The sequence below is a fragment of the Spermophilus citellus genome, assembly GCF_964194105.1.
Source record: "Spermophilus citellus genome assembly, chromosome: 18".
NCBI lineage: Eukaryota > Metazoa > Chordata > Mammalia > Rodentia > Sciuridae > Spermophilus > Spermophilus citellus.
The window spans coordinates 5,722,592-5,737,867 of record NC_138200.1 but is presented as its reverse complement, the minus strand read 5'-3'; the positions used below and the strand labels follow the sequence as shown (position 1 = coordinate 5,737,867).

Here is a 15,276-nt window from a genome sequence, read left to right as displayed (position 1 = left end):
CTGGAACACAGACCAAGGTGAACTTGAGAAAAGTGGTGGTCAGGAGCCTGGCAGAGAGGAACAAGAAAAGTCAGAGTTTTAAAACTAGATGGACCCTTACATCGTCAGGAATAAAGCCCACTCCTGTCATCGGTGAGAAAAAGGAAACCAAGAGGGAAAAAAATACTGGATCCAAGTTCCTCAGGGATTTACTGGCAAAGCCTGAGCCAAAACCCAGGCAAGGTTCATGCAACATCCCAAATGAGGTTTTCTTAATTTTTATGACTTGATTTTGTTTATTTTTTTCTTCTGCGGTGCTGAGGATCCAACCCAGGGTCTCACACATGTGAGGCGAGTGCTCTACCACTGAGCCCCAGCCCAGCCCAAGGTTTCCATTTATAGAAACAGAAGGAAAAAAGCAAGGCAGCACGTGTTTGGTGTGAGAGGCTCCTGACTGGGGAACTTGGCAGAATCTTCTTTCTGTGAGCAGAAGTCGGGCAGTCAGTTTGGACAGTGAGGGTTAGCTCTGCAGGTGAACTCCACTCTGAGGGTCCTGTCAACGTGGAGAACTGTGGAATAGGGAAGCGGAGGGCAGAGTCTGCAGCACGGGCAGGAGTAAAGGGGACCTGAGCACATCCAAATCCAAGGCTGACGGAGCCAGGCAGGAAGTTCACTGAGAAGTAACTAACATTATAGGGTGTCACTCTATGTGAGGTTGTTCTATTAGCTCATTTAACCCTGAGCCACAACCATATGAGATGGGGGCTGTTATCACACGTTTTAAACACAAGGAAACAGGCCCAGGGAGGCGTGAAGCAGCTTGTCTGCTCCTATACAGCTAACCAGGATTCACACAGGCAGTGCGCTTGACTTTTTCTTTTTTTAACAAAAGAGAAGTAGTGAGTTCCCAGCGTGGGTACCACTGGTTGCCAATCTTGGGAGAGTCCAATAGTGAGGGAAGTGACTTTCCTGAGACTCACCCAGGAAGTAAGGACAAAGATCAGGCCATCTGACTTCCAGTTTCTGATGAGGAAGAATCTAGATGCCTTTGCTGGCACACTGTGTGGGTCATCTCAGGTCATAGGTGAAAATGTCTGAAACTCGTCTTGCTGTGCATGGTACAGCTCTGTCCTGGAATGTCTTACCCACCTTATAAGGTGGTCAGGACCAGCTGATTTAGTCTCATATCTTGTTCATGAGGAGATGGACGTGATAGAATGAGCTTGACCATGCTTATATCGCAGGTTTTAAAGCTACATGAAATCCTGAGAAGGGCACTCCATTTGGAGTCGAGTTGAATCTGAAACCTGTCAACCAAGTGGCTCCTCCCATCCTTTGGTCCAGACACAGGACTCTTCTGGGTCTATGCCATTCTATGTGAAGGGATGCTGAGATCTAAGTCCCAGGTTGCTGATTAAGTGAGACAGAGTTTCTCTAGAGTTGTAAATTGCAACAGTAATTTTTCATTAGATGTGAACTAAAAAGTAGTTCCCAGTCACAGCAGTGTGATTCATTGGTTTGTAATTTATTCCAAAGAGTGGAAATAATCAAAATGTCCATCAGTTAGTGAATGTGTAAAATAAAATGTTTTGTACATACAGTGGGAGATTCTTCAACCATAAAGACTAAAGGGGCACTGAGAAATTACACAAAGTGCCTGAAAACATGCTCAGCGAGAGACAGCAGGCCCCAAAACACCATAGATTATTTTATTTAATTTATAACAAATGCCCAGAGCAGATGAATCCATAGTTACAGAGAGTATACTAGTGGATTTATGGTCCTGGAGCTGGGATCTTGGGAGGGTGAATGTTATTGCACACTGGGGTTTTGAGTGAATGATGAAAATATTCTAGCATTAGAAGATGCACAACTTTGTGAATACACTAAAATCCCTACTGTGCACTTTAAAACGGTCAATTTTTGGCATGTATGAATTATATCTTAATCGAAAATTAATTTTAAAAGTAGTTGCCAGCAGAATTACAGCAAATAAAGTCTAAAGATTCTAGGAAAAATGATGTCCACCTGCAGAACAATGAAAGTGAACACTTATTTTGTACCACATAGAAAAACCAACTCAAAATGGACCAAAGACTTAACATAAGACCTAAATCTGTAAAACTACGAAAAGAAAACTCTCAAGGCAAGAGTTTCTTGACCTTAATCTGAGCAGATTTTTTTATATTACCTGAAAGAACAAGGGACAAAAGAAAAGTAGGCAAACTGGATCGCATCGAACTAAAAAGCCTCCATACAGCAAAGAATACAATCAACAGAGTGAAGAGAACCCACAGAATGGGAGAAGACTCTTGCAAACCTTGCCTCTGATAAGGGCTTGGAATCTGGAAGATAAAGGAATGCAAACAAATTAACAGCAAAAACCCACTCATCTGATTTGAAGTGGACAAAGGACCTGAATAGTCATTTTTGATAGATGACATGTGAGTATAAAAATGCTCAACATCACTAATCGTCAGAGAAACAAAAATGAAAGTCACTGTGAAATATTACCTCACACTTGTTAGAATGGCTCTTACCAAAAAATTAGAAAAATAACTAGTTTTGAGGATGAGGAGAAAAGGAAAACTTGCACACTGTTAGTGGGAATGTGAACCTCTATGGTGGTTCCTTTAAAAAGTCAGGAATATGATGTGATCCAACAATCCCTCTACCATATGATCCATACCACCTCTGGGTACATATCCAGAGAAAACAAAGTCTGTGTCTTGAAGAGACATCTGCCCCTGATATTCACTACATCATTATTCACAATAGCCAAGCTACGGAATCAACTTAAGTGTCCATTGGTTAAAGAATGGATAAGGAAAACGTGATTCGTGCACACAGAGAGGAGAATTACTCAACATTAAAAAATAAGGAAGTTGGGCTGGGATTGTAGCTCAGTTGGTAGAGTGCTTGCCTTGCATGTGCAAGGCCCTGGGTTCAATCCTAGCACCACACACACAAAAATAAAATAAAATAAAAAATAAGGAAGTCCTGCTATTTGCAGCAAAATGGATAAACCTGGAAGATAATTTGCTATGTAAACCAGATACAAGACAAGAGCTGCCTGGCGTCACCTGTGGAAACCAAAAAAGTCCGACTTATAAAAGCAGAGGGTAGAATGGTGCTTTCCCATGGCTGAGGGGTGATGGAGACATATTGGACAAAGTGTACCAAGTCTCAGTGAGGCAGGATGAGTAAGTTCTGGGGACCCATTGTACAGCATGGTGACTGTAGGTAATAACTTGAAATTTGCCAAGAGAGTGGATTCTGAGTGTTTTTACCACAGACACCAAAAGATTGTTGATGGTTACATTTGGTTGTCAGCCTGACTAGATTGAGGGACGCCTAGAGAATTGGTGAAGCACACTTCTGGCTGTGACTGTGAGGGTGTTTTCAGAGAAGATCAGGGTGGGAGTCAGCGAACTGAGAGGAAGACCCACCCTGAACTTGGAAGCACTCACCCAGAGGCGGGGGCCAGGAACAAGAACGTGTGCGTGCGAGGCCCTTCTTGCGCCGTGTGTTCTGCTGCTGGCTGAAGTCAGACCCCAGATTCTTCAGCCTGTGAATGTTGAAGCACCAGCCGCTCTCGGAGGTGGTGGTGGTGGGCAGTGGGTGGTGTTCACACCTCCAGCCTCGGACTAGAGCGGCATCGTTGGTCCCCTTGTTCTGAGGCTCCCAGCTTTTGGGCTGAGCAGCCCCCAGGATTGCTGGCCGCTGCGGGACTGTCCATCCTCCGATCCTGTAAGCTACTCTAAGACATCTTCTCCTGTAGTTGCAGATCTTCTATTTCTCCTGTTCTTCTGGAGAAGTCTGACTGACAGTTACTCTGTGAAGTGACAGGTATGTTAATTCACTTGATGGTGTAATCATTTCACTGTGTGTGATATCAAATCATCACGTTGTAAGTTTTAAATATACATAATTTTATTTGTCAGTTATGTCTCAATAAAGCTGGAAATAAAATACCTAAAATTTCTACTTCTTCTCCCTAATTCGGCTATACCCATAAGTAAGCACAAGTACCAGCTTATTATACATTTCATTTTGACTCATTCTTGTATGTACATTCATGAGCATATTATATGTGAATTTACAGGTACATACACTTACATATAATACACATGTGTAAAGCTTTTACATAAATGACAAATGATCCAATTTTCACTTAAATATATAGAAAGGCATAAAAAAGGTATCACAAGAGCACATGCCCACAGTTCAGCTCAAAACTCAAAACACTACCCCCTGCTACACTCCTCCCTCAAACACATCTCCCACTCTTGAACTGCTCTCCTGAATGTGGAATTCATCATTTGGTGTAGTAACAAATTTAGCCTTTCCTGAAGAAAGGTCATTGCCCTATTCTGGAGATAGTGTCTAAATTTTTGAGTGTCATGTCTGATAGGACTGTCTTTTCCTGGGGGCCTAAGTCATACTGGATAATCTAAAAATGTGATTTAGTGCCCAGCTGTTGACATTTTTAACAATGTGATTCAGAGTGGAGCAGGCCACAGCAGATAGTCTAATCATGTGACTTAGAATGTGTCCGTCAGGTGGTGTCAGCTCCACGTCAGGAAGAGCCAGGTACTGTGGTCAGACATGGAGGATGTCAACCACACCTATGTGATGGAGGTCCAGGAAAAACCGGACACTAGGCTTGGGTAAGCTTTCCTGGCTGTCAACCCACCCCAATGTTGAAGAAAACAAGTGAAGACTGCTCTATTTACTCTCATCTGAAAGTATATAAAAAGCCAAAAGGCAATTATGACAATAAGAAATCTGACCTCAAATCTCCTGAGGCAATGAGCAGTCCAATAAGTGACAAAAGGGCTTGGATCCCTTGGCCTGGCCACCAGCTGGGGACCATTAGTGGTAGAATGGTCTGGGGATGAATGTGGAGATATTTATAGGACTCCATGACATGGGGATCCTATACATGGTGATTCAAAACCCTGTGGGTGAAGTCCTAGTTGGAGTTGGGAAAGTATTGAATTGTGGGATTAAAGTTTGGATGAGCCAGGCATGGTGATGCGCACGTGCAGTTCCAGCAACTGGGGAGGCTGAGGCAGGAGGATTGCAAGTTGGAGGGCAGCCTCAGAAACTTAGCAAGATCCTGTCTTAATATAACAAAATAAAAATGGCTGGAGATGTGGCTCAGTGATAGAGTACACCTGGGTTCAATCCCCAGTACCCCCACCCCCCAACTGGGTGAAAATTGGAATGGTTGAGGAGACTTTATGTAAATCTGTTTCCCTGAACGCAGTATGGGGATGGATATTGTTTCTGCCTGGAAAACACTCCCCCTATCCACTGTGGTAAAACAGAAGGCATGTAAATCTTCCCCTCAACCAACACTGATTTAACATGCTAAATGAGTACTAGTAAAGTTGCCCAAACCCACTCGATTATTAATTTGAAATAGTATAGGATATACATATGACGGGCAAGTTAGGACCAAATGTTTGGCTTATTTGGATTTTGGAGGACATAAATCCCACATCTAGGACTCTTGCTAGCTCCTGTCCATAAACCACGCAAGTCCCTCAGAGGCCTTAGATACAGAGCTATAGCAAAGAGCTAGTGAGCCACCCAGTGGTGAATGCTGGGATTTGGGGCCAGAACGTTTCCATTTGAGAGAGAGCTAGTTGGCTATTGGGTTTAAAATCGCACCTATCACTAGAGGACATGAAGGAAGGACCCGGTGATGTGTTTTGTAATGTTGTAAAGAAACACTCTAGTAAGGAAGGTCATTGCAGAAGAGTCCATAATACAATGAAAGTGGTTTATAAGGAACATGCTACTAGGGGAATGCAAGGGGTACCCATTGCATCCATGAGTAGGTGCCTCGTTTCCCCCAGGATCAGCTTTGGAACCACCTAAGGGGCTGCCAGATCCTCCCATTACTTAGACGGTGCCTAGAAATAGCTCTTGATTGGCTGACTAAGAGCTGGCAGGTCTGTGGACGGAAAATCCAAAGGGGATGAACAGCATCTTGTTTAGAAGCCTGACACTCAGATTGAAGGAGGTAAAAACTAGTGAGTTCACTGAACTGAACTGCCCTATCTTTGGGTTTTTACCAACTTATGGGCAGCAGCCAGTGGCCTGGTTGTGTAGGCAGATGGACGATGGAGAACTGGGCTACTGGAGGGATGCCTGTGGAGGGTTAGGGTCTATGGAATCGCCCCCTGCCACCTACCACCTCCTTCCTCCCCACAAGTCCTCCCTGACCTTTACAGTTGGCATTTTGGCAATTTTTAAAAGAATTTTACTAACTATGAGTGTATACATGAACACTATATTTTGATTTAGCCTTGTGTTTTTCCTGAACTTTAAAATGAATACACTCCTGTTTTATTATTTACTTGTATCTGGCTTCATTCACACAACACTTTGTGAAATTGGTCCACATTGTTATTCTAGCATTGACTTATGTTTTAATTGCTGTGTAGTATCTTGTTTATTTTTCCATTCTATTTGTAATGATATTTGAATTGCTTAACTTTGGGCTGTTATAAATACTGTTGCTACAAACATTTTTTCACTTGTCTTCAGTGTTTATATACAGACATTGTTATTGATTATATATCTAGGAGTAGAACACAGGGTCATAGAGTATATGTATCTTCTCCTTTGATAAATAATGTGGTTTTCTAATTTATATTCTCACCAACGGTGTATGAAAGTTCAGCATTATACATCTTTGCCAACTCTTGATGTTGTCAGTCTTAAAATTCTCAACTGGATATGCACTTAAATCTTAATGATACTGAAAATTTATGTATATAGAATACTGCTTATCAAAACTTGGGATGCAGCTAAAGCTGTGATCAGCCAGAAATAGAAAACCAAATTAAACATAAAGTAGTAGTAGTCAGGGAAAAACAAGTGAGATAAACTCATTCCCCTCTTTGGTATTGCTTTTTCTTCTTTATTTCTATTAGCTTGAAAACTTTATAATTCCTTGAGTAGACAGCCTGGGTCTTACAATATGTGGACTGAAGATTGACAGTTTTTTGGACAAGGCAAGGACCACAGCAATTCCACTCAGGCACCGACACGAATGCAACCTTCTCTCCCGACCACACCACCGTCTCTCCTCTGGCCACCTGGTCTGCAGACATTCACCATCCAGGCCATTTCTCGAGCGGTGCCAATGGAACTGTCCAAACATCCGACCCTCCTGACCCTGTCCCTCCGTGTCGCACAGCCCTTCCACGGGTCCCCATTAGTTTTAAGAGAGAACTTAAAGAGCCCAGGGGAACAGGGAAGGGGAGGAAAGACAAGGGAAGAGACAGGAGACATGGCACTGGGGCTACACATGGCAGAGTGTCCCAGCTGTCCTGAGATCTCGTCCTATAGAATTCCTGCTTCTCCAGGTGAACAGACCCTCGGGATGACCAAGGAGACAGACGTCCCTGCCTTGCCAAGACACATCTGATTCCCTCCACCACATCCTCTTGCCGCTACCCATCACCTCGTCCCTTCCGGCATAGGGAAGGGCTCTCCTGTGCCTGAGAATGTCCCCACTGCTCAGGGGGCTGCCACAGCTAGAGCCAAGTAAGTGAGATGAGAAGCACACTGGGCAGTCTAGGGAGCCAGGGGAGGAGCGGGCTACGGTGGTGAGAAGACAGAGGAGGTGAGGGAAGAGGCACCAAACAACCAATGCGGATTAGTGTCTCGGCTGGGCCAGGGCGTGGTGTTGAAGGTGAGGGTGGTGTGGGCTCATTCAGGCAGGCTGGAGACGAGTGAGCCCAAGGAGCTGATTCGGGTGTTAGTCGGTTCTCAGCATCTTCGTATCCCCTTGGGCACTCTTTCCAGGTGGTAAAGACAGTGGAGAGGGCAGCAGGGGACGGGGGTGTGCACTGGAACCCTCTGAAAACTCCCCATGCCCACAATGACCCAGACGAAAAGTCAGAGGTCAAGGGATAATGCTCCTTTCCTCTAGCAACTTCAAACATCAATGAAAACACACATAAAAGTGTAAAGACTTGTTTCTCATTATTGAGTCCTTGTGAATCCAAGGTATTTAGCACATGGTCAACGTGTCGTACCTATTCTATGTGGAGTGGGGGCATTTCAAACCTTCTTACACAGAAAGTGCCACAGCAATCTTGGCTTCAGGTGGAGGCTCCATGGGAGGCCACCAGGGACTGGGAAGAAGGAAACAGAAAGGTGTTCTACTTGTCAAATGGGTAAATACTTCATCACGCACTGAGCAAGAACACTACAAATTCACTCTCAGATAATAACGAGAGAGTTTTGGTTACTGCCCCAATTCACCAGCCTAGAAGCAGCAAAGAGAAGGGAAGCGATTCGCCCAACAGCAGCCAGACACAGATTGATCCCAGAGCCTAAAGCGGAAGGAAGCTGGGATGTGAGGAGCGAAGCAGAGGGGCTCAGGCTGGTGTCTAACCTGGGGAACGGGGATCGGAGGCAAGGCAGGAACTCAGAAAATCACTCACCATCATCCCAAGGCCGAGCACCCCAGGGGTGGGGGATAATGGGGTACTGGTTTGTGAGGCCTAGATCCTGTGGGGTTCTAGAAAGTCTACCTGAAGCTCCCTGGGTCCTGAGGGGAGCAGGGAAGTCGGGTGCTTTGCTGACTCCCACCCCCTCTCCACAGCACCCGCCAGGCTGCTCAACTCCTCTTGCTCCTTGGAGAAGACACTGCAGTGCAGCTGCTCCTTCCACGGGATCCCCACACCCTCTGTGCAGTGGTGGGTGGGCGGTATCCCTGTGGGTGTGAACAGCGTGGATGGCGGCCTCCAGGTGACTTCCACCACACTTGGCCCCTGGGCCAACAGCACCATCAACCTGGCCAAGGAGCCAGAAATGGGCACAAGCCTTCTCTGTGAGGGCAAGAACCAAAACGGAACCCATGCTGTGAGCATTCTACTGATGTCAGGTGAGTGGAGGACCCGGTGATTAGGTGAGGACAGTAGTGAGCAGGGTGGGGCGGGGGTTGGTGGGGGGACTGGCACTGCAACCAGAGGAGGGAGCAGTTTGGGCTCTGAATCTGAGGTCTTGGGAGGGAAACCTTCCCCACGTGCCGGGTTTCTGTTCTCGCGACTAAAAGGCTCAGGGGTCACTCCAGGTAAACTGGGCTGACTGGGCTGCACAAAATAACCACACAAGAGACACAAATACCTTTATCTTTGGGGTCACTGTGATGGCTCCTCTGACCTTAGGGTCCACACAAAGAGAGAGACAGTGAGAGCACGAGCTGACCCCTTTTATTGAGGAGAAGCTATTCAAATGAGGCAAGGGGTCAGGTTTCAGGGGGCTGAGTCTATCTTCTTGATGTCCACTGTCAGCAGCTTGACTGACACCTGGGTAGGCCACACCCAAGGGCACAGTAAGAGAAGGGGACACACACAAGGCACTTCCATGGAAGATTCTACCCTAAACAGGGCAAGGGGTTATATTACAAAGGAACAGGTGAGCATAGCTCCACCCATGGGGCTGTAGCAAGACTCACCGATGCACGAGACACCAACCCTCAAACCCAAGAAGGGTGGGGAAAGCTCTGCCACATTTCTGTGACTGAGCGCCTCAGCACCCAGCTGGGGAGTGTGACTCAAGACACGTGCAAGGTTGGTCTCCCATACTCACGTGTTCTCTCCCTCCAGGAAGGAGTCCTTTGGCTCCTCAAATCTTTCTGAAAGGGCTGCTCCAGGGTGTTGTCTATGGATCTATGGCAGTCACATTGCTCTTCCTCTGCCTCCTCCCCTTCATGTGAGTATGCCTTAGTCCATTTTCTGCTGCTGTAACAAAATATCTGAAACAAGGGAATGTACAAAAGAAAAGACATTTAGTTGGTTCACAGTTCTGTCCAAGAGCATGGCATCTGTCTGCTCGGCTTCTGGTAAGGGCCTTTTTGCTACATCATAAGATGGCAGAGGGCACTCCTTGGTGAGACAAAGCAAGGGTGCTAGCTCAGGTCTCTTTTCCTCTTTGTAAAAGTCACTAATGTCATCATGGGGGCGCCACCCTCATGACACCATCTAACCCTAATTTCCTCCCAAAGCCCCAGCTGCAAACACCATTAACATGTGAACTGAGGGACTAGGTCTCTAATACAGAGACTTTTGGGGGCACACAGCAGATGCCAGTACTGTGGTTAAACTCTCCCTACTACCAGCTACCTACCTACCTGCTACCCTTCATACTCTGGCCCTGGTACCAGCACAGAGAGGGCAAAGTCAATGAGCTCAGGGTCTGAGAAGGGTCATTACAGAGACACCAGGGCTACACCATGCCATAAAACACACCCACAGGACTCAGTTTTCAGTGCATTTTACAAAAGATAAGTCTGAGGAAGAAGTGGTGGCCTTGGAGAAGCCAACAGAGAGACCACAAGATGCTGACAGAGCTAGGTGTAGTGGCACACACCTAGAACCCCAGCTACTCAGGATGCTGAAGCAGAAGGACTACAAGCCTTATAAAATTGGTGAGAACTTCTCTCAAAATAAAAGGGCTGGGGATGTAGCTCAGTGGTACAGTGTTTGCCTAGCATGCATAAGGCTTGGGGTTCAATCCCCAGTACTACAAAAAAGGCGTTTTCTGAAATGGGCCTGGAAGACCAAGTACTCATTTTGGTGGAAAGTAGTATATAGAAGCCCAGCAGCACACTGAGGCATTTCTCAGTGTCTGTGTGAAGTCAGGTACCTTGAAAGTGACAGGTAATGGTTAAAAGTGGGTTGGAAAAGGTCCTTGGTGTTATTTCATAAAGACCCTTGAAACTTAGCTGAGCATACTGGCTAGAAGCCCAGAGTAAGGCAGAGTTGCTGGAGGTCAGGCCAAGGTTCAGGCATCAGGGCCTCTGGCTGCTTGGATGCTAGATGCCTTGGACTGAATATTTGTTTGGGAGCCATGGGAGACTGCTAAGCTGGGAATGGAAGCATAACCTTGGGATGGGACAGATCAGACAGCAAGAGCCCGGAGGCCAGAGCAGGCAGATGGTGCCTCATCGCTCAGGAAAGAACCAAGCCTGTGCAGGGGCAACTGTCGAGAGGCAGCGAGAGCAGTGGGGTTGGGAATGACTGGCCATCAGAGGAGTGGAGGAAAAGGAGTGAGTGGCGGGGAAAACTGATGAGCTATTTTGAAGTATAGTCAGCTGGACTAGTGATCTCTTTACGTGTACAGGGTATCCCTATTCTATAGGGTATGAATTCCCAGCGAGGTTATGTGGCTTCCCATAGATAATACACCAAGCTGGTAGTGTTGTTGGGGCTCTAAACCAGAACCTATGATCAAGACCAGAGTCCATTTGGGGATGCAAGAGGTAGAGAGTCAGAACTGATCAGAAGCTCATTTCCTTAGAGTGAAGCATATCAGAAAGAAGAATGCAAAGAAAACTGCAAAGATCAAAGCACAAAAGAACCCTGAAGTCAGTAGGCCAGAACCCAAGACGTCTCCAAAGAATGCTGAACCAGGGAAATCCATAACCACCCCATCTTCTGAGAACCAGATTTTGGTAGGTACCCCTTGTGCCTGGAATTCAGTCTATCAATATAAGGTAATTAAGACACAGAGAGCTGGGTGCAGTAGCACATACCTGATTCCCAGCAACTTGGAAGGCTGAGGCAGGAGGATTACAAGACCAGTCTGAGAACTTAGCAAGACTTTGGTTCAAAATAAAATTTAAAAAGGGCTAGAGATATAGCTTGGTTGGTAGAGAACCACTGGGTTTGATCCTCTGTACTGCAAAAATAAAAATAAAAGTCCTACAGGAAGAGGTTAATACAGGGCTTGAGAAGAATCTCCCCTACCCTGTAATGATATATAAACGTAGAATGTGCTTTCAGATCATTTTATAAATGGTGAAGTTAAGGCCCCAGAGAGTCTTATGAAAGAAGAAAATTAAGAGACATAATTTAAAGAGTAATCAAGATCGGCAACAAAAACACATGCACACACACACCCAGCACACTGAATCTCCACTGGGAAGAGAACTGGAGACCCCTAGCAATGGTTGTAGCATCAGAGTGGAAACCAAAGGTTGGCCTCTGGGTGTTTAGCAAGCAGTGTTCAGCACCTTGTAGATGCCACAGGCCCAAGACAGCCTGAAGTGCTTGGAGGCAGGCCACACCTCGGTTACACATTCATTCATACCTCACTCCCATCTTCTGCAGCTCTTGAAAGGGAAAGTGCTGGAAGGTGCTAGACATCTGTTATTTACCATATCTTACTCTCTAGGACCAGAAATCCTCTGCCACCCTCCAAGCACCCTATGTGAAGAACTGGTGTCCCTTTACAGATTATATCTGTTAAATACTCTTCTAATCTCTGTGCTGTGCAATGCAGGTGTCTCACCCAGGTCTTGCCCTCAGGGAGCAAACAAGATGATGGAAAAGGTGCCTTTACAAGGAAAAAAAAAAACCATCCATGGGGATATGGTGGCCCAGAGGAGGGAAGCACCAAACCTGTCTAGAATGTCACACAATATGTCCCAAAGGAATCTGGGGAATAGTTTGGTGACACCTGGTAAAGGGGGTGCACAGGGGCAGGACCAGAGGAAGAAGACAGGCTGCAGGTTCCAACCATGAGATTATGAGCAAAGATTAAGCCAACACCTGATCTGTGTCGCTTACCTCTGTACTCAAAGAGCTGTCCTTTTAAGATTTGGATACTCACCTCTAGGCTTGTTCCAATATCCTTCTTTCTTTGCCTGACTGTTCCATAGCTCCTTCCAGGAAAAGCAAGCTAAACTGCAGACAGTGAAGGCTGTGAAAACTCCATGACACCCGGAGTCCCCAGTATCCATGGAATTACAAAAGTCCACAAAACCCACTGAGTCCCTAGAAAGCATGGAGTTGATAATAGCATGGAGTTGATAATAAATCCAGAGCCATCAGAATCTCCACAGCTCACAAATTCCTCTCAACCCCTACCTATCCCTTGTGCTGGTTCTCCATGGATTGAGGTTTACTCTTAAACCTGGCCTCAGAACCATTGTTGACAAACTGTGATTTGTTGTTTGGTTAGCCCCTTTCTGTGATGGTGTCACAAGAAGGAAAAATACATGTGAAATGATGAGATAGCTCCATCAGGAAGGTGTTTTGAGCCTCTATCGTGGGACAAGAGATACACACACAAGAACACCAGGCATCTTTGGATCAAATCCCAACCTCAATGCTTAGTGACTGTATGCCTTTGTGGACAAGACCTCTCATCCCCCTCGAAACTTCAGTATCTTTACATGACATACACCTGGGTAAGCAAAAAACACGAGCATGAGCAAAATATCCAGAGATGAGAATGGAGAAGACACCACATGGGCCTGAATGCCAGGACCTGGCACTGGAGCTTGATCTCAGGGCATTATCCTGACTCTGAGAATGCAGTTCCATGGGAAGAAGGTCTTCATCTCTCTTGCTTTCTAGCTGTATTGCCAGTACCTATAATTGTGCTTAAAATAAAAGAATCTCTCAAAATTCTTGTCAAATAATTACATGAATTAACAAGTGAATTATAAAGCATTGTTAAGGTTTGAAACAAGGAAGTGGGATGATCAGATATGGAAACAGATCCTGAAACACAGAGATGGAGATAAGAGAGAGGCAAAGAGAGTCCTTGGGAGATTAATGCAAAATTTCCTGGCCAAGCTGAAAAGTAGGCAAGCAAGGAGTGAGAACAGGATTCTGGCATTAGGATGTACTATGGCTATGCACTGTTCCCTTCAGAATGAAGGACAATCCTCCTTCTGGACCCAGATGTCAGTAGTTTTCAGTAATTGAAGGAGGATCATCTCTTCCCTATGAGTGAACAGTGATCAGGCAGCACCAGTGAGAGGCATCTTGTACTCAGAGTAGATGCTTTTATAACTCCCACATGTACGAGCAGCTGTCACATGCAGTTCACATTCTCCACAGAAGTATAAGCACCCAGTTTGTGCAAGATAATGGCCACGTCCCCATGGAATTGTGGTCTGCATGAATATACCATGAAGACATACCCACAAATTTATAGTGTAAAACATTGAGCCAGACATGGTAGTGCACACCTGCAATTCCAGCAACTTGGGAGGCTGAGGTAGAAGGATCTCAAGTTTGAGGTCAATCTCAGCAACTTAACCAGACTGTCTCAAAATTTAAAAGGGCAAGTGAGAGAGAGCTGAGAATAGAGCCCAGTGGTAGAGTGTCCTTGGATTCCATCCCCAGTACCAATAAATAAAATATTGATAAGTGCTAGGAAAGAAAAGGACAATACTATGAGAAACTACAGGAGAGGAAACTTGTTTAGATTGCAGTATCGGAGAAGGCTTCTCAGAGAGAGAAGCAGTTGTGTTGATCCTGAATTATTTTATTAGGAACTAGCCAGAGGGAACAGCAGATGCTAGCCTGAGATGGGGGAGGTTTGGTGAGTTCAAAAGCCCAGGGCAGGCTCACGTGACTGGAGCTCAGAGGAGCAGAACTTACAGGGACTCCAGCGCCCTGGTGAGTTTAGCCTCACTCTTGGGGGGTTGTTTCCTCTCTTGCTTTGTAATTTTGGAAAATGGGTTCATATCCAGAGTGATTATCTATACGAATCTTGCATAGCAGAAATCTTCAGTTATGATCCTCTTTAAAGGTTTGACATTTGCTTCTACTAAAGAAACAATCTGCTTGAGAGACAAGAGGACAAGGATGGGGAGAGGAAGCGTGAGGCGTGGGAAGCGAGAGGAGAATGAGATCAAATGAGTGGGAGAGAGGACCGGGTCTCAGCTGGGGCTCGGTCAGGGCTGGGCTGGGCACGGGAATGGAGAACAGGGCTTCCTCACGTGCCTCGGTTTGTTGGCAGCAGGGGCCTGGGCTGCAGGACAGGAAACAAGGGGATGGACAGATTGCCTTCTGGTCCTGAGGGTGAAGCGCTGGACTCCAGTTCCTTGGTTGACGGCTTTCCATCAGTCCCTCACCCGCTTGCCCACTGGGTCGAGGGAGCAGGGTCCTTTAACAGCTCATTGGCCAGGGCTGGCCAGGGTCTAGAACCATCTGGACCCCTGGGCGCCAGCTGGGCCACAGAGTAGCCTGCCGAGAGCACTGGCTCCGGCGAAGGAGACACAGAAGAAGCCGCGCCCCGCCCTGCCCCATCCCAGCGCCCCTCGCGCGCTTCGCCGGCCCTGATTGGCTCTGCACAGAGCGCGCATGCCCGTTGGACGCCCGTGGGCGGGTCATCGCGGGCGGGGCTTAGCGGGCTGGTATCCCCGGATGACCTCCAGGGGCGAGGTTGGTGGCGCTCCGCGGGATTCTCAGTTGATCAGTTAGCCTTCCGCGACCTTGGTCCCTTGCCCTGTGTGACAAGGACATC

At 46.4% G+C, this 15,276-nt stretch overlaps 1 protein-coding gene across 1 annotated transcript; it reads left to right on the top strand.

Moving 5' to 3' along the window:
• Positions 1–4,587: 4,587 nt before the first annotated feature.
• On the top strand, positions 4,588–15,042 carry SIGLECL1 (SIGLEC family like 1; the record flags this gene model as incomplete). The annotated part of the gene is made up of 3 exons (XM_081273663.1): positions 4,588–4,649; positions 8,547–8,893; positions 9,618–15,042. 3 exons carry the CDS (start codon positions 4,588–4,590, stop codon positions 9,725–9,727), a joined length of 519 nt encoding a protein of 172 aa, XP_081129789.1. The 3' UTR covers positions 9,728–15,042.
• Positions 15,043–15,276: the final 234 nt, after the last annotated feature.